Source organism: Phyllostomus hastatus, unplaced genomic scaffold, assembly GCF_019186645.2.
Source record: "Phyllostomus hastatus isolate PE091 unplaced genomic scaffold, TTU_PhHast_1.1 phas_contig_80, whole genome shotgun sequence".
NCBI classification, from domain to species: domain Eukaryota; kingdom Metazoa; phylum Chordata; class Mammalia; order Chiroptera; family Phyllostomidae; genus Phyllostomus; species Phyllostomus hastatus.
Window position 1 is genome coordinate 46,484,604 of NW_025333960.1, and position 25,574 is coordinate 46,510,177.

The window sequence follows — 25,574 nt, forward strand, 5'->3', positions numbered from 1 at the left end:
AACTTCCCAAATCATCATTAGTGTTTTACCTTTTTTTTTTAAACAGTCAGTGCTTACCTAATTTTACTTAGATACAAACAGATGTCTTTACCCACCACTGATCTTGCATTTTTTCCCTAGGTTAACCTTTGTTCCTAGTGACAAACAGCCTCTAGTTCATAGTTCCCCAAGCGTGGCTGCAGGTCCAAGAGCATCACTATCACCCAGAAACTTGTTACACATGCAAACTTGGGGCCCCGCCCCAGACCGGCTGAGAGCCAGCCATCCGAGTTTTCACCAGCCCTCCCAGGGGTTCTGTCGGCCGCTCTGGTTTGCAAACCTCCGCGCTAGCAGCGGCGTCAGCGGGAGCCTGCACGGTGACCTTGCCCAGTCTGAGAGGACGCACTGCACCTCTGTGTGAAAGAGTCGTTTAGCTCATTGTAGAATTCTTGGTTAACAGTCCTGTTTCTTAAGTACTTTGGGGATATTCTTTTTCACGTCTTCTGGTCTCCTTAACTGGTGATGAGAAGTTTGTTGGCCGTCTCATTATCTTTTTTGATGGGTAACTCCCTCTTTTCACTGGTGGTTTTGAATTTTTCTCTGTGTCTTTAATGTTCTACAGTTGTACTGTATCCTAAGCGTGGATGAATTTTATTGATTCTGCTTCAGACTCATTGTGATCCTTCGAGACACTGGGACCCTGACTTTCCTCCAGCCTAAAAAAGTCTCAGCAGTTATCTCTTCACATGTTGCATTTTTCCTGTCCTTTTGAAATACCTGGATCAGTAACTGTTGGGTCATTGATTCACTTTCACAATTATCTTCCTTATCTCCTAGCTTTCATATTTCCATCTCTCTTTTGTTGCCGTATATAGTTTGCTCAGCTCTTTCAGTTAATTTTTTCGTAAGCTTTTTATATAATCTTTATCAGTTTATTTTATCTACTATTTCAGTGACTATTTAATTGCTCAAGATTTATTTGCATTTTTTTTCAATTTCTTGGTCTTTTTAGCTATTTTTCTGTCCTGTGTTTTCCCTTTTTTTGTTTATTTATATTTCCAGTTTTTTAATCATTCTTAAAATAGCCTCTGTTACAGCCTTTTTCGGATTATTAGATCTGGTCCCAGGGATATAAAATATTTCCCCTTGTTATGTCTGTAGACTCGCCTCAGTTGCAGTTTATTGCCTGGTTCAGTCGATAATTTGTGTGTGTGCTCATCTGCATTTTTTTCCACATGGGGCTTTCATAAGTTCTGACCTGTATTTACTGTTAACCACTGAGCTTGGGTTCACTCACCCCCGCTTAGCATAACCATGGATTTCATACCCACTTTGGTGTAGCCTTGGAGTATGAATTTATCACAGGTCTGTTTCTTTTTCTTTTTCTTCCATTTATGGTCCTGGACAGAAGGTAAGCTTCCTTGCAACTTTCCTGGGCCAGTGGGTAGAGTTTTCTCGTCCCTTTTTCAGATGTAAGTTTTGAGCAGGGAACTCTGTTCCCGCTCCCTGGGTCATACAGACCGATGGCCAGGTTCCGCGTCCCCCCCGCGAGGATAAAACCCCAGCCCACACGCCTGTGTCTAGGTCCAGCACCCACTGATTTCTCCATGTTGAGTCTTTCTGCTTATCGGTACCTAGAGTTTCTCTTTCCCCCCAGTTTTAAAAATATGCATTAGGGGCGAGGGGACCCTTTGTGTGTCAGCCCAACGCAGCGTGGCCGTAAGTCAATATGCTGTCCGTATGACAAACGTCACCACGAAAAGCTTTTGTAAAGTGCTCCCCGTGCTTGCTGCTCTGATGAGTGCTGTCATGCTGTGTCACACTTTGTACTTGGCGGAGAACTTGATGATCAGCTGCTCCGACATGCTGAGCAGTCCCCTCTGGAAGGGAGGGGAGGCGTTAATATTCCCGATTGGTCGGAAGATCAGAAAGCTAATTTTGTTGCCAACACTTCCAGCACATGTCAGGATTGGGACTAGAGCCCCAGGTGTGCCCGTAGCCACCCCAGGGTCCCCAAGCCAGCCTGGAGCCCTTCTCCACGAAGAGCTCCGGCATCAGCTGGACGGCAACACCAGGAAAACCCTTAGGTCCGCCTTGCGTGCTAAGTCAGGTGTTCATTGTGCACCAGAGAAAAAGCACGTGTGAGGCAGAGCAAAAGGGCTTTAAGCAACAGACATGTAATTTTTTAACTAGACTGATTTTACAAATTAAATTGTAAGAAAGTAGGATGCCAGATTTTCGAGAGAGAATAAATAATTCGGCCAAAAGAAGAAGACACTACACCCATGGTTCTGTCCAGAAGCTGCACTGGTGGACGCCTCGGTCCTGTTACGTTGCTGGAATCTTCTCAGGAGAGGAACGTCCAAACCTACTCTCATTCCGTTACAAGAACTATACGTCGAAAGGGAAGAGAGAAGTACCGGAGGAGGATCGTGATTTTTCAACATTCATGCATCAGTCACAGCCGAGGAAAGGCCAGAAATCTCCCAGCATCCCATTCTCACCCACATGCGGTCAGCACCGGCTGGGTTATCAGTCAGACCGGGGAGTGGGTGTCGTGCGCTGGGGACGGCGTTCTGCAGTGTATCCGATGGGCAAGTTTTCCTGTAAGACTGTTGAACTTCACAAGGATGAAGGTTTAAGCCTTTTTCAACATTTTCAGGGGAGAACAAAGACAAAAATAATTGCTCGGGATCAGATTTTTGGAAATGAAAGTGCCTTAAATTTCATCTAGTCAAATCCATGTGAAGAGGTTGTCCCAGAACTGGCTGGCAAGGGGGTCTGTTCTAGAAATCAGCTTTTCGAAAGCTGGCCTGGTGCAATGCCAGGAAATGCATTTTTTTTTTTAGGTCCATCTCCCTCTGTCACGGTTAACCACAGCTGAGAGCATCAACCAAACACTCTGCCTTCCCACAGCTTTGCACTCACTGTCCCTGTCATGACGTGTCCCCTCCTGTCACCGGTTTCTGCTCAGGTGTCCCTCGGAGCTGCCCACCCTCCCTTTCCCTAACTAGCTCCTCCTATAAAATAACCTCCCGGGAACGCCATCACTTTTTCCTCACTTACCACTGCTTATTCCTTCGCTTCCTGTTACCTATGGCTCACAATAGCTTACAAGCTCCAGGAGAAAATAGGGAGGGAACTCTTTGGTTAGTGTGCCATTATTTCCCTCGTGCCTGAAATGCCTGGCACAGAGTAGGTGCTCAGGAAATACCTCTTGAAGGAACCAGTAGATGAACCACTGAAGAATGAATACATAAACTAGATAGAAAATCTGTTTGTTATGGGATAGGGTATGGGTAGAGCAAGAAATGTGAGAATATCCTTACTGGCTTAAGTCAGAACAGTGTGCCCTTTTCCTTACACCCATGGGGGTCCAGATCCTCACCAAACTTCCACCTTTTCTAGAACAGGAACTCACACATGATTCCATCAGACTGAGCACTGTCCAGAATACAGATGGTATGTGGGCACATCCAGGGTTCAGTGGAACGGCAAATGACGAGTGGACTGAAAACAGCGGACAGACTCTAAGTAGTATAAATTGTCCTAAGATAGATACATACAATACCTTTATTGCTCTTGGATTACAAAGTGAAACGCTGACATGACCGCTGTTCGCTGTGAGAGTGGTTGTTTCTGTGTTGGCTCAGTTATCTGTGTGGTTGTCTCGGAAACAGTAGGAGGGAGGGAGGCTTATGTCTTTCATTTCTCCTCTTTCGGCTCAGGAGTGAGCCAGGTGAAGAAGGTATGAGGTGTGGAGTCTGGAGACACTTTGCTAAGGATCAGTGTATTTTAACTTAGCCCAAAAGGCTGTCAGCAGAGCTGTTCTTGCCCAAATGCACAGTTTGCCAAAAAGCAATGAGTCATTCTGAGTATGAGGCTCCTGCAGTTATATCCATGTCTGTGCAAAAGCCAGTCCTTTCTGCTCCATAATATATATGTATATATATATATATATATATATATATGTATACCTATAAGCCTTTTCAGTGCACCGAAGCCAGGGCTCTGGCTATTGTGAGCTGCTTTCTAACATAGCAACTAAAGCGTATTTAAACGACTACATTGAAGTGTTCTTACGTTGCCTGAGAGATTCCAGCGCTTGTGAGGAGTGATGGTTTGCTCGGTCCCTGAGCCCCCTCCTGTGGCGCCATCACCCCGCCTCAGAGGTGAGGCATGAAGGTTCAGACCCAGAAACCCTCACCCCAGACTGCCCGCTGAACAGGAAGGGGCCAGCCTGACCCCTGATGGGGGGACTCTTCCATGGTGTCGTGCACCTGGTCTTTCAGTCCTCAATGAGAATATCATCAGTTCGGTTGCCTTTCTGCTCATTGTATCTCCTCCCAAAGATTTTTAAAAGCATGATCAGTCTTTTCCAAATGACAGCATAGGTCACTCTGGGGTTGTGTTTAAAGTATCATAGCTGACAGCAAAAAAAAAAAAAGAGAGAGAGAGAAAGAGTACACATTGACTCATAATTCAGACAAAAGTCGTATTGGAAAGGGTATTTCCTGTAGCATAGCCCTAAATGACTTCTTGAATAGCAACTTAGTTGTTTTGAGAGGTGATTAAATTAATCATTTCTAGAACTTTTCCGTGTGCTATGCAGACATGCAAATTTCAATGTAATATGGAGAATGAGAATTTTAAGGTGTATGATTCATGAAATTCTCTGATTGTTGACTCAGTTTACATGAAATTTTAAGTGTGTTGTGTACATTGTTTATATTTGTAAATTTATCTTCTAGGCGGTTCCTTACTCCAGAGAATTTAAGCAGAAATATGACTACTTTAGGAAGAAATTAAAGAAACCTGTGAGTAACATGCTTCCAAAAATGCTATTTCAGTCCTCTATCAGTTACCAACGTTACTTCAGCTAAAACAACTTGTTCCTTTTCTTTGTGTACAAAAATATTACCTTTCTCTTTTCACTGAACTTGGATCCACCTGGATCTCCAATCTGAATTTTCTTTTTAACAGAAATGGTAAGTAAAGATTAATCAGTATTACATGTCAAATCACCTGAAGGGCAACTTCCTATATAATACATAAAAAGATAGAAATGATTTTATGGGAAGTGAAATAATTCAGGACCTAGACAAAAAATTTGGAGAAGCTTGTGCAATTACTTGTGGTTATATTTAATAAAACCTAGATCTAGTTAGAAAAGTGGTCTAGTCCTTCCATTTACATTTGGAAGTATAATTTAATTATAATATCTATAACAATATAATTTATAATATCACAATACAGGGCCTAGCACCAATAATGCCCTTCTTTTTTATTACAAAATCTTTTATTACAAAATCATAAGCATGTAATTCTGTAATATAACAATATCACACTCAAGCTTACCAGATGACATATTAGGTGAAATATTCAAATTAAAACTATAAATTATTTATAAATTATATATTTATATGTTATGTATTCACATATTACACTCATATTATTACCCTACCAACCACACAAGCAGGAGTTACTTCTGCTGGACCCTGTATTCGGCATATTAGGACCAAGTGTAATTTTCAGATTCAAATTCTCACTGGGAAAACCTACAAGATTTCCACAAATCTGAAGCCTCTAATTGTTTAAAATTACAATATTCTGTACTGACTCGCCCGGATTTACGTTATGCCCTCTGTTCTGCTCTGTGACTTCACGTCTCTGACACAGAAACCCCCACGTTACCGGGTTTCTCCTCAGTTTGCAGATTCGCTGTGTGTTTTTGGCTCAAGGGTGTTTTGCCTTGTGGGTGCTTTCCCACTGGGGGAAAGAGAGTGTTGTCCCCTGCTGCCCCGGTCTCCCCAGTGTCCCCAGTGTGCCTGTGCCCCAGTGCTCTCTGTCCAGCTCTGCTCCCTCTGTGGGGGCCTCCCCCGCTGGGCTCCGCCGTGGACGGGGCGCCGCCGCTGCACAGACACATGGGAGGCAGCCCCTTCTTGGGAGCACCCCCCCTGGCGGGGTTCTGTTCTGTCTTCCACCGTCCTGACTCAGGTAGCTCTCGGGGCACCGCGTTTGGAACGACTCAGATCTGAACACATAAAGCCCCCACAGAGCTGCTTCGTGAGTCGCCTGCGCTAACCCCGGGAATAGGAGACCCCAGTGGGCTTCGCCCTGGCCCGTGTTCTGTGCGGCGCTGGCCCTCGCCGACCCCGCAGACCCATTTTCATGGCAGAGCTGCCCCAGCCCGCATTTTTCCAGGAAGCAGTTGCGGTTTGTCAAGGGCTTCTCGGTTTTCATGTTTATTCCCCGTGGCCTTTGGGATGCTTTTTCCCACGATTTGGCATGGTCATCAGGGTCCCATTCCCCATGGGAACAGAATCAGCCTACAGGCCTTGTGGGCCCGCTGGGACCCCCGTAGAGTTGAGGAGTTGCCCCTCTTGGCCAGGTGAGGATTGCCGAGGGTTGGAGGACCCGCACGGAAGTCACGTTCTTTCCCAGAAACAGTGCACAGAGTTGACTTGTGTTTCAGTTGCCAGTAGGTGGACCGAGCGCCCCGTGATTACTTATAAAAGGGGGACAGGGTGACTGCGCTCTGCTCAGCAGAGTTCCTTCTGCAGCGCATGTCGCCGGCTCGGCCTGACCGCCCCTGGTGGCTGCCGTGGGGGTGCCGGCCCCACGGTGAGCCTTCCCGCGAGTGCGAGGAGGAGCCCGCACAGGAGGGAGGCTCCGCTGGCACCGTGTGCCACTGCTCGTGCGTTTGAAGACTGCCGTCCTTTCTGTTCTTTGAAGTGAGGCGTATATTTACTGTGTGATCGTGTGCTTTTTTTTTTTTTTTTTTTTTGCCTTTGGTGTAGGCTGATATTCCAAATAGGTTTGAAATGAAACTGCACAGAAACAACATTTTTGAAGAGTCCTATCGGAGAATCATGTCCGTGAAGAGGCCAGACGTCCTCAAAGCTCGACTGTGGATTGAGTTCGAATCGGAGAAAGGCCTGGACTACGGGGGCGTGGCCAGAGAATGGTTTTTCTTACTGTCCAAAGAGATGTTCAACCCCTACTATGGTCTCTTCGAGTACTCTGCCACGTGAGTATGCGGAGGGAATTTGGAACGTGTCCCCACTGAAGCCATTTTATTCTTAACGGTTCCAACTGAATGGCGGAGTCGGTGGTTCACTCTGTTGAAACAAACGCTGTGACTTCAGTCCCCACCCCCACCCCCAGCACACCCACCCCTCAGGAGCCTAGAACAGGTTCTGCCTGTACCTGGTTAGACAGTGTGCACTGAACACCTAAAAATGAGGGGTTTTTTTCTTGTCTGTGGGGTTCTTGTCATTGAAACTGACCATGGGCTGGGTACGCATGGTGAGGAACGAGAGGCAGTTGTCACTGGCAGGGGTATGTTCATTCAGGAGAATTCGTCAGTGTCAGCATTCAGAAAGTCATCCTCTTCTCCTGGACAGAACTAGTCTCTGAAGTTACTCTAGTTAAAGGCAAATCGTGACGACTTTGAGGAGGACCCATTCCGCAGGACCCAAAGGACCGTGCGCTGGTGCTGTCAGGGAAGAACCAGATCCGCACCACCCCCCACCCCCCACCCCCGGGCATTAGGATCGCATCGTTGCCAGGCAAGGGAACGAAGACAGACAAAAGCGCTTTCTCAGGAATCCAGCATCGGCTGCTTACAAGGCCAGCCAGTCCTGCTCCGGGCCGTGGACCCGCATACCCCGTGGCAGAGTCGCTGACCTTGCTGGGAGGCAGCCTCTGCTCCCGGGGGACACGGGGTCTCCCGCATCTCCCACCCGGTGCCAGTCTCCTGGTGGCTCTGCGGGAAGGCGGCCTCGGGATCCTGCCTGGGTGCCCCAGCCCAGAATCTCCTTGTTTGCTGTTGTTGTTGCTGCTTTATGTCACCCCAGGAGAAAGCTTGCTGCGTAAAATTGATCAGAGCCATTAAAGAGGCAGGCAGTGGCGGAGGAGGGGGATCAGGATCCTCACCTGTCACCTGCACTCCCAGGGTCCCCTGAAAGAACCCGAACCTGGCTATGGAGCCCAGCTCGGAAACCACTGATCCTCAGACGCTGAGACCAAAGAGCGACGTGGACACGTGTTTGTGGTCTGCGTCGTTAAGGCAACCGTGTGCTGGCAGCAGGGCCCTTGGGCCTCTCAGGGCACGGCCGCCGTGTCGGGCCCAACGAGGGGCCCATAAGAAGAGTCTTAATCTCCAAACCAAAAGCCTCTCATAGGAATGAAGCTGCTGCTTCAGAGAACCGGAAGTCCTCAAGTCATTCCGTTTGTCACAGTCCCTTTGTTATGTGGTGGTTTGCATCTTCCCAAGGTACTGGGAAGCGAATGAAACCCGCATTTTTGTAGATCAAAACCAGTCAAATAGCAACGCACGGTTAAACTCACCAAGGGCACATGCACCAGCTCTGTAGGACCTCAGCCGCTGGTGACAGAGAGAGGCTAACTAAACGGTCACATTGAAAAGTCACATTCTCGAGCTGACATCTTTCCCCATCAGGAGCAGAGAGTCTGGGAGGGAGCAATTAGCATCATGAAAGCTACTGACAGGTGGCAGAGGAAAATGCGAATCCTTGCATTTCTTCTTGAAAAAATGCGACAGGGCTTTTTCTCTCTCTTCCGTCCCCAGGGACAACTACACCCTTCAGATCAACCCCAATTCGGGCCTCTGTAACGAAGACCATCTGTCCTACTTCACTTTTATTGGAAGAGTTGCTGGTCTGGCGGTGTTTCACGGGAAACTTTTAGATGGTAAGTTATTAAAAAGCCTCTAAGCCACACAGACAGGACACGGCCGTTTGTGGTTCCTGGTTAGGTGTCTGGCGTTCCACATCACAGATGTCCAGCCAACGCATCACTGGTTCTGTGTAATTCGGTGAATTGTTGTTGTTTTGCCCATAATGGAGGTGCTTTGCCCAGCTGTCAGTTGGAGCACTGAAAACACAGTGTCTACACACAGTTTAAAATTTTCCTACAAGAGAAACTAGTATGAAGCACAGAACATTCTGTGATTCTGTATTTTCTGCTTTTCAGAATAACTTTTTTTTTAGCAAGAGCTAGATTCTGTGACAGATGGAAAAGCTAATTGAAAAGTTAGTCGGAACGATCTGATTCATCCAACATCCTGCCATTGTTTCACGTGTCCCCAACTGATTATTTTTATTTGAGTGTGAAGAGACTGTAAATAATTTCAAAGCAATGTTATAGCTTAGCTTTGGCCTTGACCCCGGGGTCACCGCTGCACAGCTGGCACAGGCTGACCTCGTTCTCGTGTAGAACGAGAGCTTCCCATGTGGGCCATGGAAGCGCTTCAGGGTGGGGACTCTTGTGGATTTGGTCCCTTCCAAAGTGCGGCCCTTGGGGGAGCACTACAGAAGTCATCACCGAGGAAGGAGAGTTGGAAATGATTTGGAAGGACGTGGGGGTGAGATGGTTGAGGACGGAAGACAGTAAGACCTGAGGTGGACCTTGTGGTCCCTGTAGAGAGAGACCGCGTCTGGGAACCTTAGCCAGTCCAGCACATAATTGGTGCCCCCTCTCGACTTTTTCCTTCAGTGTGTTTTTGCCGGTACTCACTTGCTAACTGATTTTTTAAAAAGATTTTTTTTTTTTTTTTTAGAGAGGGACGGGAGGGAGAAAGAGAGAGAAATGTCAATGTGCGGTTGCTGGGGGTCATGGCCTGCAACCCTGGCATGTTCCCTGGCTGGGAATCGAACCTGCGATACTTTGGTTCGCAGCCCATGCTCAATCCACTGAGCTATGCCAGCCAGGGCCTCGCTAACTGATTTGGATCCTCTGTTTCAATGTTTTACTTTTAGTTGGGGAAAGAAGCACTTTTTTAATTAGAAAGAAACTACATTCACTCTTTCTACATATCTATGTCGTGTGAATATAGTTTCACTTGCTGTGTTGAAGTCACGCCATAGATGATTTCAGCTACTCCAGTTCACTTCAGCCTTCTCTTAGAAAGTCAGTCCATGTACCTTCTGCCGAGCGAGAAGACATGCTTAGCAGCTGCAGGGAAATACAGAGGAGCGTCAGGTGTGCTCCTGACCTGTATGAACTTGTAACCTAGTGGGAAAACAAACCCCAGAGGACTCCCAGGGATGGGGTCCAGCAGGAGGGAGCTCAGGAGTCCCCTGAGGAGACTGATTTGGCCGGAGGGTCGGGAACACTCTCAGGACTAGGCACACCTTGCCAGCAGGATGGGCTTTGAGCATTTAGAAGCTGGGACTGTTGCAGAAGGGCAAGGGCCGGCTGAGTCAAGGCTCCTGGAGGGAGTCGTGGAGAAAAGCAGGAACAGACAGGGGAGCCCAGGAGACAGCTGCAGAAGGGGATACCAGTGTGTGCTGGGAGTTGCAGCAGAACTGAGAGCCGGAACGCCCACAGGCATGTGTGGTCAGCAGCGTCCTGTTTCTCAAACACGCAACCACACATCCTTGTGTCGATTTCATCCTCTACCTCACCAGACACTTGGGTCTGCAGCCCCGGGACCACCCGAGCCAGTGCAGATAGGAATCTGCTGCAGAGGACTGGTGACTGCTTAAGTGGGGGTGGGGCTGAGGTTCCAGCGCCCCCAATGAGGAGGCGCATGGTGCTGGCTTGGTGGATTGGGGGGCCCCGTGTGGTGGGCAGGCCATCCTCAGCCCTCCCCTGGAAGATGGCACAGCCTTCTAAGTGTTCTCCCTCATGTCCTGTCCCCGTCTGCTTTTTCTCGCCATTCCTGCCCTAGCACAACGCTGAAATGCAGGCGGAGTTTCCGCCTGGCCTTCAGTGACTCCCGTTGCCCTCGCCGAGGCGGCAGCCCAGACTCGCCCGCACCCCATGCAAGCCCACACTCCCCGATGCCCTCGGGCTCGTCCTCCCCAGGAGTCCCTGTGCTGCCACCCCCCAAACCACCGACGGGTCCCACTCTTGTCCCTCCGCCTGGAGTGCTCCCTCTCCCCTGATCATGTGCCCTTTTTGCACTGCAGAATCCTTGTGGGCCTTCAGGCCTCTTTGTCACCCCCCAGGAGCCTCTTTGACCGCCCTACCTCCTCTGTTAGAGTGACTGCCCTCCCTACTAACTGCCTCCTCTCCACACCCCCCCCCCCCAAGAAAAAAGGCAGGCCCTCATCTGCTTGGTCACAAACTACTGCTGAAAGTCTTTGCTTGTTCTGTCCTGGTCTCATTCAAAGTGAAGGCATGTTCATCTTGTATTTCATTTCTGAGGCACAGTGGCATCAACAATATGAAACTAATCCAGTTTTCATCATATTTTAGGATTCTTCATTAGACCGTTTTACAAGATGATGTTGGGAAAGCAGATAACCCTGAACGACATGGAATCTGTGGTGAGTAAAATCAGACCCTGCGGCCGGGCACCTGGGCCTCTCGCGCCTTGCGGAGTAGCCACTGCAACCTCATTGCAGTCACAGTCATTTTTATGGGTGTCACCATGAGTGTAAATATTAGGGAACATTTTACCATTTAAGAATTTCCTTGATCTCCCTCGTTTTCCCAATAAGCAAGCCACAGTTCACACTAACTAGAAGCAGGGTCCGCGGGTTGCATACGCCCACTTCTCAGTGGCCTCTCCTTCCCCGGGGCTGGTGTGACCAAATTAAGTCCCAGGGTCCCCTGGAGACCTCACGGCAGCCCTTGTTTTCCATCGAAAACTGCTAAGACTGAACATTTAGAGATTCCTCAGCTATTTGTCTGTTCTCTGAGCTCAGAAAACGGCCAGGGTGCAGAACAAAACGGTAGATAAAGGGGAGGGTGTATACGTGGAAGGGAGAGTGACCACTGCACGTGGAGGGTAGTAAACAAGTTAGAAATTGAAATTCCTGTGTCAGGGGACTTGGGTTTCCATGCTGCGTTTGATTCCTTTTACAGAGGCCGACCGTTTTACAGCTGAAAGGACTTTTTGAACAAATAGAAATTGATATGCATTTCGCAAGCTACTTTTTGCTTCTGTTTTTCTTTTCATCTACCTGCGCCCCCACGGCCTGCCTCCAGGTGTGGGGGAGTTTGCGCAAGCCTCAGCACACTCACGCAGGGCCATGGAGAAGCATTGTTGTCCGTGGGCGTACGTGTAGCTCCGTCCTCGCGTCACGTCCTGTCCCTCGAGTCAGGAAGCCCCTGGCCTTGCCGTGATGTGGACTGTGTCCCTCCTGTGGTGGGGCCTGTGCGCCCGTGTTCTCATTGCTGACCATCCCTGGGAGCCGTTTCTGCGCAGCATCCGTGTGTGAGGAAGGAGAGGAGGATGCTGGCAGTGACCTTGAGCCCCCTCACTGGCTTCTCCATGGGGGGGCTGGGGCACTCAGCCACAGAACCAGGGTCAAATTTCTTCCCAGCTCTCACCTTTGCCTTGCACGTTATGCTTTGATGACGGTACAACGAGGCAGCAAGGACCACAGACGTGTCTCATAAAGTCTGAATTAATTCCACGTCGCAGGTTGACAGAGGGCGCAGACATTCTGTTTGTCCTTCTCAGAGCCTCCTGCCCCAGCACCGGGGTCCCTGCGAGTGGGCGGGCCAGGCCCTTACACTTGTGTCCTGGTCCTCCCTGTGTGCTTACACTGACTTAGAGGACGGTAAAGCCCAGGAAGAGGCGGAACTTAAAGCCATTCTCCCTATTGCCCTTTGATAGTCTCACTCTTAAAAGATAGGAGCTACATTCATCTTCCACATGTGCGACGGTGAGATTTGCTGAGGGCCATCCGGTGCAGGTCGAGTTCCCTACACTTTACAGAGGACGGAATTCAACTGCAAACCCCTGTTGCCGCTAAAACGTGTTTGGCTTCTGTTTTAAACGAAACAAGCACAGTAGGTTTGGGGAGGAGTAGAAAACATTGTGTTAGTGCCTAATGCAATTGTTGACTGATGAGAATGGAATTACAGTAGGAGGACTTAACTATTTAAAGTCAAACAAGTGTCAAAACAAGTTTGTATTTTGAGAAGAGAAAGCTTCCTTTTAATTCCCGCGTCATTTCTGTAGGATAGTGAATATTACAACTCCTTGAAGTGGATCCTGGAAAACGATCCCACTGAACTGGACCTCATGTTCTGCATTGACGAGGAAAACTTCGGACAGGTGGGTCCGCGCGTCCCTGGGAGCGGCTCTCTAGCTTTCAGGATGTCTCTGCTTTTGCACAGGTCGTGACACGCGTTTCCTGGACAATTCAAAACCACCACCAGGAGCTGTCGGTGTTAATAAACATCTCATTGTATCAGCACCTTATATTCTTATTCCAGGAAACAGAGCCCTGATTCCAGCAAAGTTACAGAAATCCTAAGGTGTGAACTGGCACCTGCTGCTAATCTAAAGCAAATCTGAACATAAATGCTTGTGCCTTGGTTTTCGAATTTAGGTTCAAAAAATAGTGTGTTTACTTAATGATGTAAATACATGACCAGGAGTATAGGCCCTGCCACATGTCTAGGCAGGGCCTTGGGGGTTTTTTGTTTGTTTGTTTGTTTTTGGTTTTGTTTTTGTTTTTCTCTCTGCTTAGTGGTTCTCTTGTCAGGATGAAATTGCCTCCTGGGCTCAGCACGCTCAGGCTTCCCCACCTTCCTTCATGCTTTGTGCCCACACTGGGTTCGTCAGAAAGGTCAAGGTCAAAGATAAAGTCACCTGCTTGGAATTTTCATCACCACCCGCAAGTTCTGTAGGATATGTTTGTCTTAAACCTGAAAGCCTCCTCTCCAGCCCTCGCCCTTCTTCTAGTCTCCAGATTCCCGCTGGCCTGCCCACCTCCTGAGCCCTTCGCTCTCCCGAAAGCCCTCGGGTCCCCGAATGAGAGCCAGTGCCCCCTCCCACCCCCACACCCACTCCGGTCTGATCTGCAGGACCACCGTCCCCTCCACTCTCAGCCTTCCCCCCTCTCACCACGTCCATGCTTCCGCGTCCAGCTGGTCACCCATCCTGTTGACGCGGCCTCCTCTTTATGACCTGTCAGCACCCAGGCTCTGTGGTCTCCTTGGTTCCTGTGTCCACAGTCCTTCTCTGATGCCCCCACCCGCATGCCCCATAGGCGATAGTTCTGAACAGCAAAGAGGAACACGCCACCCTTCTGCTCGAGCAGAAGTTCCTCTCCGGCTCTCCTGGAACCTTCGCTGTGGGTTAGGCCTTTGTGGCGTGGCTCAGGACACAGCATTGCCCGCCTTTCTCCTTAGCTTTTAGATGCCCCTTCCTCTCACCTTCACAGCCACCGGGGGCCCGAACCAGCGTCCCCACAGGTGCTTCCGTGCCGTGTCACCGGCTGTGCCCTCCCGCCCCACGCCTGCACACTGTCGTTCTCTCTCCCACAATCCAGTCGGGCTGTCCTCTAACCGTCCCTGACTCCCCGTCTCCTGGGAGCCCCTGGGGGTCTTTCGGGAGGCTCCAGCGCTCAGCGCATGGCTGGTGCCTACTGAGCGAATGCGTGGACGGATTTTGTTTTCTTTCTGATTGATGGTTTCCCCCTGGAGCTGCTGGTTTCTGGGACCTACTGGGAGTGCTTTAAATACGGGAATTGAACAGCCGTCCTGTGCCAAGCGGAAAGAATGAACTGTGCACCTGTGTGCTTGTGTACTCACACCCACCCACCCACCCACCAGGAAGAGGCCCCTTTCAGAGCTGCCATAAGTGGCTGCTCTTGTCGCGAGTTCACAAAGCAGCGTCTGAGGTGGTTGTTGTGGACGGCACTGGGTCTGCGGGCTTCTGGGAGGCTGTGCAGTGGGCAGGGGCAGAGAAGGGGCAGCAGCCCCGTGGGGAAAGCCCGCAGGGCCAGGCATGTGTTAGCTTGAGGCACTCATTCTCAGCTGGGTGGCGTCGCCCCGAGGGGCAAAGATGTCTCCACCGTTACCACGCTTTGAGGCCATCCCAAGGGCCAGCGCCTGTAGCACGGGGGGGTGAGGAGCTGTTGATTATGTTTTCGTGGGAGAAAGGGGGCAATGGAGGGGGTGGTCTGAAAAAGCTCTTTAGGGCCGTGAATGAGAAATGGCTGAGAAACCCCGGATTGGGGAAAGGCAATGCGTGAAAAAACAAAACCTGGCGATCAGAGGACAGAGGGAGGGATGGGGAGGTCCTGGGGGAAGCTGGGAAGGACCAGACCTGCAGCCTCATTAGGGGCTCTCAGAGGCCCGGTCAGGGAATGGGGAAGGTGGGCAGGCAGGCTGCCACGCCTCCCCATGGTTACTCATCCCGATGTCTGCAGGGGAGGCTGGGGGGCCCGCCCCACCTCACGGGGTTCGTGCAGCACCGAGCCTGCGGGGAGGGGGCCACCCCTTTCTCTGCCCGAGTCCACCCAGTGGACTCGCTGTGACCCGGCCCCTCAGCAGACTCCTCAGGCGTGTGGCATAAGGCACCCCTGAGTGACCCGTGTGTGTGAATCCAAATACAGCCGGGCGTGCGTAGGAACAGACCGAAAGGAATGCCACCACTATCCTGACGTGATTGTCTTTGAGGAGGAGAGCTGGGAGTGCTGTTTTTTTTCTTTTTTTTCCCCCCGAAGTTTCTATGAGAAGAGACATTTTGTGTGTAGAACGGCCGGCTTCACCCCCCCCTCCCCTTTTGCGGGCTGTTGGTAACGCGCTGAGAGAACGCCACGCCGGCCCCCGGCGCAGGGAGGGGTCGCGCCTTGGTTTCAGCTGCTTCGCTCTTTGAGATCAGGTCCGTCGTCCCTTCGGCCGGTATTTTAGCATCTTTGGTTTTTTTAAGTTCCTGTGTTTGCCTCTTTGAAGGAAATTCCACACAGCTTCCCCCCCTCCCCTAAAATCCAATTTGCAGAAACAAATAAACTGCGTTAGTTTTTGGATCTCCGTAGTCTCGCTGGGCATGCCCTCCCTTTTCTGTTAACGTAGTTAATTTCTTGGTGAGTAGCAGAAGAAAAATATTGTTCTTCTCCACTGTTGCTAATATATGAAAAATAATTAAAACTCATAAATAACCATAAAATAGTTTGCCTCTCATGATAGCATCCTTAAATGTGTAACATCCTAACAACTTAAAAACCTCGTTAGACAGCCTCTTGTACAGAAAGCCTGTTTCCTGGGAAATGTTTCTGGATAAATTCTACTTTCGTAGTAAGACATCATTCCTCGGTGATAATACGCAGGATAACTTCCTAACGATGACCGTGGTTTTATCTCTGTAATTGCAGACGTATCAAGTGGATCTGAAGCCCAACGGGTCCGAAATCATGGTCACCAATGAAAACAAGCGGGAGTATATCGAGTACGTACATGCACTTGCTGGCCTTGTATCAAACGGCACAGCGTGCGAGGTTGCCGCCCCTGCCTTCTAGGAACAGTCCGTGCACGTGTTGGACGTGTTCTCAACCGTCCGGGTTCCTCTCTGGCGTGGGCGAGCGGGAGGTTGGGTCACGGGGCGGGACGTTTGACTTGGAACGTGACTCCAGCGAGCCGCCGTGAAAGGGACCGGTGGAGGGAGAGGGTGGACACTGTTGAGCAGTGTGACAAAACTCCTCCGGAGCAGGCGGCTCTCTGGGCTGCAGTTGAGAATGGCAGCGACCAGTGGGGTAAAATTAGGAAGAACCCAAGATAAAATAGTCATCTCTCTCCTGACTTTTTTTCTGTAATGAAAATGTAGGGAAACAGTGAACATGGATAGGATAACACAGCCCATGTAAGCACAATAATTTGTTTCTGGTATTTGTACTTATCTGAACCCGGTCTCAGCCTTGGCTCGTGGAACAGTGTTGAGCCCTTTGGAAATCCAGCTGTTAAGTAGCCCTGGGGCATTTACACGAGGCAGATGGTCTTTCTCTGCTGGGTACGTTACCGTTTCCCATGTGGTACATGTGTGCAGTTCAAGCACGCAATTCTGAGATCTTCCAAGGACTGCCAGGTTGCCCTTGATAGCCCCGGAGCAGGGATGAGGTCAAAGCAGGCGTATCTGGTCTGCGGGCCCTAGTTTCTGTTCATCTTGCAGGTTCCAGCCTCGGCCTGAGCTCCTGGTTTGCATTCAGTGCTCCTTCTCAACGAGCTGGGCCCCTCCTCGCTTCTCAACCTACTTGGTCAGGAGGATGTAATTTGGGGAATTTAGTGTAATCCACAAAGAAAAACGTTGGAGTGTTAAGAGTCTCTACTTAGAGACCCTGACAAAGCATGGACTGACTGATGTGTAGTAGGCTCCTCCTCCACTCACAAGCTTAAAGCTTGCCAGTGCATACACATAAACTCGCATGTATACACACCCACCTACGTATACGTACGCACACACATTTTTAAAGGGAGCACAGCACACATTTTATCAAATGGTATTTCACCCTAGGATGCACTGCACCTCATTTCAACAATGACACAGACTGTACCAGCAAAATGATTTACACCAAAGCTTCAAACTAGAAGGAAGATACCACCCTTCTTACCTGTTTGCACTAGTTGTCACACTTGTTTGAACTTGGAGAATCTCAGCAAGCAGACAACACCCTGGCAGACACCATCGTCTTCACTCAGAAAGTGCAGGCTTTGAATGGGCTCTAAAAGAGTCCCTCCAGTGACCAGGGTCAGAAGGCTGAGGATTCAGACATGTTGGGCATCATTCCTCGCAGTGAACTCTCGGAGATTTCCGATTCGGTGGGAGTGGGGCTGGCCGGAGCCTCAGCTACCTTCGCTGAGAAAAGGGTGATAGAAACCTGCACCCGCTCCCTGACACCTGCGTCCCCTGGGGCACACAGAGAGCCATGGTGCTGCTGGCTGCAGCCCCGCGGGCCTGGTGGGGCTGAGCTGGTGGGAGCAGGCTGGTCCTACCAGCCACGGTCATGGTGCCACCTCCTAGGTGAGAGCCGTGGACAAGGCCCTGGTGCTGTCTCACAACAGAACGCCTTAGCAGGTCTCTGAAGTCGCTGCGCCTGGCAGCACCCCGAGCTGCAGCTAGACGTTACCGGGGGCAGATGGTTTCTGTGGATCTGTCACATAAAACAGTCTTACTATTAATCCTCCATACTGAAGCATCAGTGTAACTCAGTTTGCTGGCAAACTCTACGTCATTGTTGAAATGTGGTACAGTGCATCCTAGAGTGAAATGCCATTTGATAAAATGTGTGTGCTGTACTCCTTTTAAAAATGTATGTACACACATATATGTAGGTGGATGTGTATACATGTGAGTTTACGTGTATGCACCTGTTCTGCACAGACACCTACGCGTTCATAGCCATGACCTTTCCCCTGTTCTTCATGTAGTCGCATCTATAAAGCAACTTAGGGAAACTAAGCCTCGCTCTAGGGAGTAGCGGGGACAAATCTAGCATTCCTTTCATGTCCTCCGTGAGATTTTAGTTCTCCCCGTGTGTTTTAGTTACTCTCGAAAGAACTCACGAACCAGCAGTGCATGCTGCAGCCCCAAACCCCGCTTTCCTCTGCTGTGGTGGGGGTTCCCCTCCCCTGTCCGAGGAGATGCGCTCGCAGCTGTGAAGAAAGACGCGATGGCGAAGGTGCTTAAATACTGTTCCGTTTCCTCCCGCAGCCTGGTCATCCAGTGGAGGTTCGTGAACAGGGTCCAGAAGCAAATGAACGCCTTCTTGGAGGTAAGCCGAGCCCAAGAGGTCTGCCTGCACCTTGCTCACCGCTGGAGAGAAGACGGCTGTCCTCCCCGGGTCGGCGCCGTGGGAGGGTCGTCCGCCGAAAGCCGGGCACGGGGTGGGGCACGTGCGCAGAGGCCAGGACGGCACAGCCCACACGGCTGACCAGTCTCCAGGGCAGGAGGAGTGTGCAGCCACCGCACGGCCACCCTTTCCTTCCGTTTGCTTACAGTTCTCTTTGCTTCTCACATCTCGGTGCCTGATTTTTGAACGTTCTCTGGCACGTCCGTGACACGTGTGTCTCGGGACACACTAGCTCACCGCACTGCGTCTTACATGAGCTGTGCGCCCCGCCTGCTCACAGCGACCTGTATTTTCTTAGGGCTTGAGCATTACTCACGTACTTCGGCCTTCTAGATGCTTCTTTTTTCCAACGCTTTTCCATGGTGACTAGGCCGTTTTTATTAGAATTACAACTATGGCTACTATTGTTGGTGTATAAATCATAGTAAAGAATTTATTTTTCCTGGCTAATGAAAAAAATGGTTTGTTTTTTTTCTGTGAAATTTCCCACTTTCAAGGAATAAGGTGTTTAGGGTGATTGTTTTTTGTTTTCTTTCAGGGATTCACAGAACTGCTGCCTATTGATTTGATTAAAATTTTTGATGAAAACGAGCTGGAGGTTGGTATTGTAAACATTTTGTGTAAAGTAGATTTAAGTTTCTCATCACTTCATAAATGATATTTTATTTTCTTTATTTATTGATTCTTAGGAAGGGGGGAAAGACAGAGAAAGAGAGACATCAGTTGGTTGTTCTACCCATGTGTGCCTTCCTCGGTTGAGTCTAATATGCGTCCCAGCCAGGGATCGAACCCACAACTTGGGTGTATCAGGGCAGCATTCTAACCAACCAAGCTACCCGGCCAGGGCTCAATAATATTTTAATGTTCTTTGATCCATAGTGCCCTGGGCAGTCAGCTTAGGCGAATTCTCCTACGTGTCTGTTAAGGGGCTTGCTTGCCAATGGGGGGGTAAGAAAATAGCAGAAGGAGTCACCTGCAGGTTCCTTGCCCAGGGAGGACAGTCTGGGACATGTGAGACACGTGGAGGCCCACCAAGCCGAGTGGGGCTTGTGGCCTGTTGCCCCAGGTGGGGAGAAGTGCTGTTCCTGGTAAAGCCAAGGTTGCACACCTGTTGGGGTGGCAGCACCCCACTCCCAGGGCCTGGCTGCACCTCCACATGTCCACCCCAGCAGCCACACGCAGATTTGGCGGGAGCTGGGCATAAGCTGGGTGTCTACTGGGGCCGTCAGACAGGTGTCTCGGTGAACTTGCAGTGGTCTGTCAAGGTCGGAAGGCAACAGGAAGTTTAACATCCAGTTGTTTCCTCTTCTTTCCTTGAGGCCGATGAGAACGAGCCATGTAAAAAGCAAAGGAACCTCCCACCCTTTTTCTGTTGTCAGCCTGTGTCTGCTCAGAAGCTCTTGAGGGGCTTCCATTGGCCACTTGTCTGAGCCACATCCAAAGAGGCGTTCCACGTAGACTAGCTTCCCGGTCTGTTGTCTTAGCGTGGAAAGTTCAAGTACATGATGCCAAGAAGTTAGTGACCTCACCGGTTTCCCCAGTGAGGTTTCGGCAGAGCTGGGCCTGGGGCTCCCGTTTCCAGGCGTCTGGCTCCGCCCTCTTTCCTTTACTTTAGTTAGTCCCCCTGCAGGATGTTGTGTTCATATGCCCACATGAAGCCATCCCAGTGGGAGGGTTGGGCGGTAAGAACCCCAGCCCCGGGCTAACCGCGAAGGCCGGGAACCGATGACTGCCTGAGCACAGGTCTACCTCCACCGGTCCCCGGGCGGATGGGCGGTTTGCCCTCCCCTGGGTCGGTCGGTCTGGGGGACACGAGTTCTTGCTGTCGTGACACACTCAGTCTTCCGTGGGTGGGGAGGTTTCCAAGCTTTGAGACAGATCGCCTCTCAGAAACGGCAAGGGCAGAGTCATGAGGTGATGCGCGTGGGGCGTAAGAAAACGGATGAGCTCTGCTCGGAGTGCAGGGAGGGAGAGAGAGGGTCCGTCTGCAGCTTCTGTTCCCACTGTGCAGTGCTGTGGGCTGTACGGGCGTTAGCTTGGGGCCCCTTGTTACCGACACTGTCCCTGCGGTCTGCAGTGGCAGGGGACATTTGGAACGCGTTCCCCGAGTTTGTTTTGATGAGTTAGTTGCCAGGTTACTGCTGTGCGCAGGTAAGCCTGCCGGCCCCGAGAAAGGCCGTGTTTGAGGTGTGGTTCCTGCGGCGTTCACAGCGGTCTCTCTCCTTCCCAGTTGCTGATGTGCGGCCTCGGCGACGTGGACGTGAACGACTGGAGACAGCACACCATCTACAAGAACGGCTACTGCCCAAACCATCCTGTCATCCAGTGGTTCTGGAAGGTGCGTCCGGGCCTCCAGGCCCACCCCCTGCGCCTCTCCCTGGGTCGGGCCTGAGGGCTCTGCTGCCCTCCCCACGGTCTGGCTGTAGTCCGGCTGCAGGGAGCTGGGGCTCTGTGAGCACGGACCGGGCGGCTGGCCGAGAGAAGAGGCAGCTTGAGCGGAAGGCCGCACCTCCACGGGCGGCTGTCCTTCCTTAACCTCCGGGTTCAACTGGCTCCTGTCTGAGGAACCTGCTGAGTAGGGTGATTCGGAAAGGGGTGGTACCTGGATTCAGGAATGGGAACGCACCCCCCAAAGTGTAAATGAGAATTGGGGGGCTTCTCAGGGCAAAACTGTGCTTGGGGCCTGACTTTTCCGAGATGCCATTTTCAGTGAAAAAAATCGTTTTCCCGGTTTTGTTGTTGTTGTGAATTCCAACACACATTTGGGTCTTTTATCTTTCAGTGAAAGCTGCCTACGGTGAAATTTGATTTACTACTGAGAATCCGTGTTTGCGTTCAGTTTAGCCTAGGAGAGACGGGGAGTGAGGGCGAACGGGTCCAAGGGAGAGGCAGGAAACTGACTTTAAAAGGACAATTACAGGGGGGAAAAGCTGATTGTTTGCTTTACAAAGATAAGAAATCATACCCCTTGTTTTAATTTCTAACATCTATTTTTAATAATATTTCGAGTGCCAGCAGAAATAGACCTAAAAAGCAAAGAGTAGCATCTTCGAATCCTAGTCCAAGCCTTGCTTGGTTTTGATTTGGATTTTTTTTTTACACCAGTTCAGGTAACATTATCAGTAAAGCCAACTCAACTCCTGCAATAACTCAGATATGTAGGCTACACGGATTGTTTTAGAAGCCTATCCTTGCCTCTGTTTCTTTTTATGAAGTGTTGTTTTTTGAGAGCCTGTCTACAGTCTGAACCCCACCTCCTGACCCGGGTTCTCCCTGGGCTGGACACTTCCTGCACCCTGTGGGTCTCTCCTCGGCTCTTGGGGGCACCGGCGGTCTCGCACCCAGACCCCTGAGCCTGGTGCCATCAAAGAGGTTGCTTTTTGTACCATGTATCTTGACTCGTTGCAGAAGAACAAAGAGACACCGTGATCCCTCGCTCTCTAAGACAGAGGCCAGTATTGTGGCGGCTGCTAAAAATTTAAAGTTAAGAAAGGACCATTTTCAGAGTCAGCTGTCTAGTTTTACGCGTAAACACGGTCCGCTCCACCCACTGGCATTCCATCAGCGCGTGCCGGGTGGCCCGTGGGGGCCGACGGATGACTCTGCCTCTGTTTCCAGGCCGTGCTGCTGATGGACGCCGAGAAGCGCATCCGGTTACTGCAGTTCGTCACGGGGACGTCCCGGGTGCCTATGAATGGATTTGCTGAACTGTATGGTGAGCAGGATGCGGTCTCTTCCTCCCTCCCACTCTCTTTTTTTGTTTGTTTTGTTTTGTTTTGTTTTATTGGTCTACCTTGAAGAAGTAGATTTTGCAGAATCATCCATGTGGTTATAAACTCCTGGTTTCAAGGACTCCTCACCTCCAGGAAGCAGAGCTCTTCAATGCTTACTGTAGATGTTTTGTTTTTTGTTTTTAAATCACTCTACTCTTCATCTTAAAGGTCACGTTTAATCCCTGCCCCACCCCCCAAGGCAGTTTTCGGTTTAAACGCCCCCAGGCTCCAAGGAAAGGCTGCAGCAGCCTGCACTCGCATGTGCTGTGGGGTCTGTCACACTCGGCCCGGTTCCGTCCCCAAGGTGACGTGGCCTGTGTGTCGTGAGGCTGCACAGACCTCTCGTTTCCCCCGGGAAACGGCAGACACGGCGCTGCAGCCCTAGACGGTGTCTCAGGTCACGCACTTACCCCGCGCGCCGGGAGCACTCACGTGTCTTCTCTTTGTCTAGGTTCCAACGGTCCTCAGCTGTTTACAATAGAGCAATGGGGGAGCCCCGACAAACTGCCCAGAGCTCACACGTGGTGAGTGGCGCACCCCTGTCCACAAGCCGTAGCTTACACACCTCGCCGCGAGTGCCCCTGGGCGGGAGGCTTCGGAGTGATGCCGTGTTCCTGCCGCAAACGGCGCAGAGGCGGGAGTGCCTGTGCGGCAGAGGGAAGCGTCAAGTGTGCGGCGATGCTCACCACACTCCGGCCACGCTCCGAACGGGTGTGGTGCGGCTGGCGCATCCAGGGTGAAGCCCCGAGTGCCGTGGGGGATTCCTCCCCCAAACCCCATTCTTCCCTGATTACTCCAGGAAGCAGAGATTTTATTACTGATAGCCACCACTCGTGGGCATGACAGCTCCCACACTGCAAACAGATTGGGTTTTTACTCCACCTTGAAATCAGCATTTTAGAACTCGGGATGAAATTCCCTGTGGAAGCAGCATGGTTTTGAAAAGGGCTTCCAAGGCCAGCAGTAACCCATGAGTCCCTGGAACTCAGCACCCGTCTGATGGCGGCCAGGGAAGGGCAGGTGGCTGGACCCAGGCCCGCGCAGCCCAGGGACTCAGGGTGGCGGGCAGCGGCCTCCGGGATGCAGGGCACGGAGGCGCGTCTCTGGTTTCTCTGCAGAGTGAGGTACATGCGGCACAAGGACGAGCCCGGCACGTCCACGACCCTGTGGATGTCACTGTCTGCCCTGTTCCGTGAGAGTCTGAAACACACACAGTTAGTTACGCTTCGGAATGCAACCCTGAGTCTCCGGGAGAGCAGGGGCTGGGAGGTCTGGTTCTCTCTGGCACCTTCCGTAAATCTCTCAGATGCACTCATCGCGTGTCCGATTTGTAAAGAGCTTCATTTCATTGTCCCGTCAGAGGTCACTGATTAGATATTAAAATTACACTTGACTGAGAACCGCAGACCTACCGGCTCTGGGTTGTCGACTCTCACAGTAATTTCATTCGGCCCACCCATCTTCGCAGGAAGACGTGGAAGCCCACTGAAGACAATAAAGTCACACAGTTAGTTAGGGGCAGGCCAGAGGCTGACCCCTGCTCCCTGCCCCCGGCCTCAGAGCTGGTGATAGCGAACCCTCCTTAGGTGTGTTCCCAGCACCGTCCTGTGTGTGTTTATGTGTATTAACTCATATCGTCCCAGCAATTACAGGGTCAGATTAGAGGGGGAGAGTGGTCACGGACCCTTGAGAAATGCTGTTCTAACAAACGGGTGACGAACACGGCTTTTGACCTACGCCTCTGTTGCCATTGCAGCTTCAATCGCCTTGACTTACCTCCATACGAAACCTTCGAAGATTTACGAGAGAAACTTCTCATGGCCGTGGAAAACGCGCAAGGATTCGAGGGGGTGGATTAAGCGCCCCCCCCCCCGCCCCGGGTGGTGGTCCGTGGAGCAAGCCCCGCTTGCACCTTCACATCTCCCGCCCAGGCTTTGCAGAGACGACGACGACGACGACGACGACGACGGTCGAGAGTGTTGCGCAGCGGGCTCCCTCCCGGAGCAGAGCCTTCGCCCGCGACGTGCCCACGCCCGGACGTGGGAACCCAGGCCCACGTCCCGTTTCTGCATTTTCCACCGCCAATTATCAACCTGTTGACGTGTACACTAATTACATTTCAGGAGGACTTAACTCTATTTATGTTGTGCCTCTGTAGGCGGAGCCCTTAATAAACATTTTACATACTTTATAATGACCATGAACGGAATCAGTCACTCGGCAGGTATAGTATTACAACTCATGTTTACTTTTTGGAAATGATTTAGACCGATTTTCCGATTTCATTTCACTGCAATTAAAGATGTGTCCTGTACTTGGAAAAGTGAGCTTTTTTTTTTTTTTTGTATTTGAATTTCATACCAGGTTTCATGTCCGTGACATTTTTATTTTTGAAGGACTTTGACATCCCCTACCCCTCAACTTTATCAGACTTGGAAGACTGATTTTTGTCCAAACCCCTTCTTACAGACTTTGAGCGCGTTTAAAATATAACATTAGGGATAATGATCATTTTTTTCCATACTCAGAATGAAAACAAACTGGATATTAGGGTGTGGTTTTCTTTTTGTACAGATTTAGCATCATAGCTGTAGGCTGGGAGAATTGTACTGTAGCCTGACAATTTCATGGTGATGTGAAGGAACCACGCTGTTATTCCTTGGAAGTCCTTACGTGTGCTCCCGTGCATGTGAGACAGGGCCGGGCGATCATTTCTCATCAGAGAGATTTCTTAACCCTCCCCGATGCTGTACAGCCCTTCATTTACTATATTTTCCTCTTTGCTGTTTGTAGTAGAGACCTTTATTTGAATGGAACTCGGCACTGCTTGATTTGAAACTGTGGAAACCAGATCTGTCTAGTCTCCTGTTTGTACGCCTTCGCTGATGGTAGCTCAGTAACCCGTGTATGTTCAACCGCACCAGTTCCCGGGGCTCTTTATGTACGACCTGGAGGTCACGCCTGGTTCGGCTTGTGTTTTCTCTTATCCTGGACAGTGAATGTGACAATTATTCCCCCCCACCCCCACCCCCGCACACGTCTTTCCGGGGCAACATCTGGCTGCTGGTGTACGCTGGCTGAAAGCTCAGCCAACGGACCTGTCCTCACAGACCGTTTCGAGATTTCTGCTCGAAGATGCATTTGAGGTGCACTTGATCTGTCCTGTCCGCCCTGCTCCCTGGGACGAGTTGCCTGCTTCCTTCCGCGCCGCGTGCTGCCCCATCCTGTCTGCCCTGTGCTAGCGGAAACCTAGCGGGGAGACTTG

At 50.7% G+C, this 25,574-nt stretch overlaps 1 protein-coding gene across 13 annotated transcripts in view; it reads left to right on the forward strand.

Annotated features, from left to right (window-relative positions):
* NEDD4L (NEDD4 like E3 ubiquitin protein ligase) overlaps window positions 1-24,632 on the forward strand; it is a 293,932-nt gene extending 269,300 nt beyond the window's left edge. For all 13 annotated transcript variants that reach the window (XM_045850050.1, XM_045850051.1, XM_045850052.1 and 10 more), the window contains 12 exons: window positions 4,731-4,796; window positions 6,780-7,009; window positions 8,573-8,694; window positions 11,206-11,276; window positions 12,923-13,018; window positions 16,068-16,141; window positions 18,398-18,458; window positions 19,075-19,134; window positions 20,767-20,874; window positions 22,155-22,251; window positions 22,761-22,833; window positions 24,066-24,632. In XM_045850050.1, the coding sequence (XP_045706006.1) occupies window positions 4,731-4,796; window positions 6,780-7,009; window positions 8,573-8,694; window positions 11,206-11,276; window positions 12,923-13,018; window positions 16,068-16,141; window positions 18,398-18,458; window positions 19,075-19,134; window positions 20,767-20,874; window positions 22,155-22,251; window positions 22,761-22,833; window positions 24,066-24,168 (1,161 nt within the window). In that variant the 3' untranslated portion in view covers window positions 24,169-24,632. The remainder of the gene's footprint in view (window positions 1-4,730; window positions 4,797-6,779; window positions 7,010-8,572; window positions 8,695-11,205; window positions 11,277-12,922; window positions 13,019-16,067; window positions 16,142-18,397; window positions 18,459-19,074; window positions 19,135-20,766; window positions 20,875-22,154; window positions 22,252-22,760; window positions 22,834-24,065) is intronic.
* The last annotated feature ends 942 nt before the right edge of the window (window positions 24,633-25,574 follow it).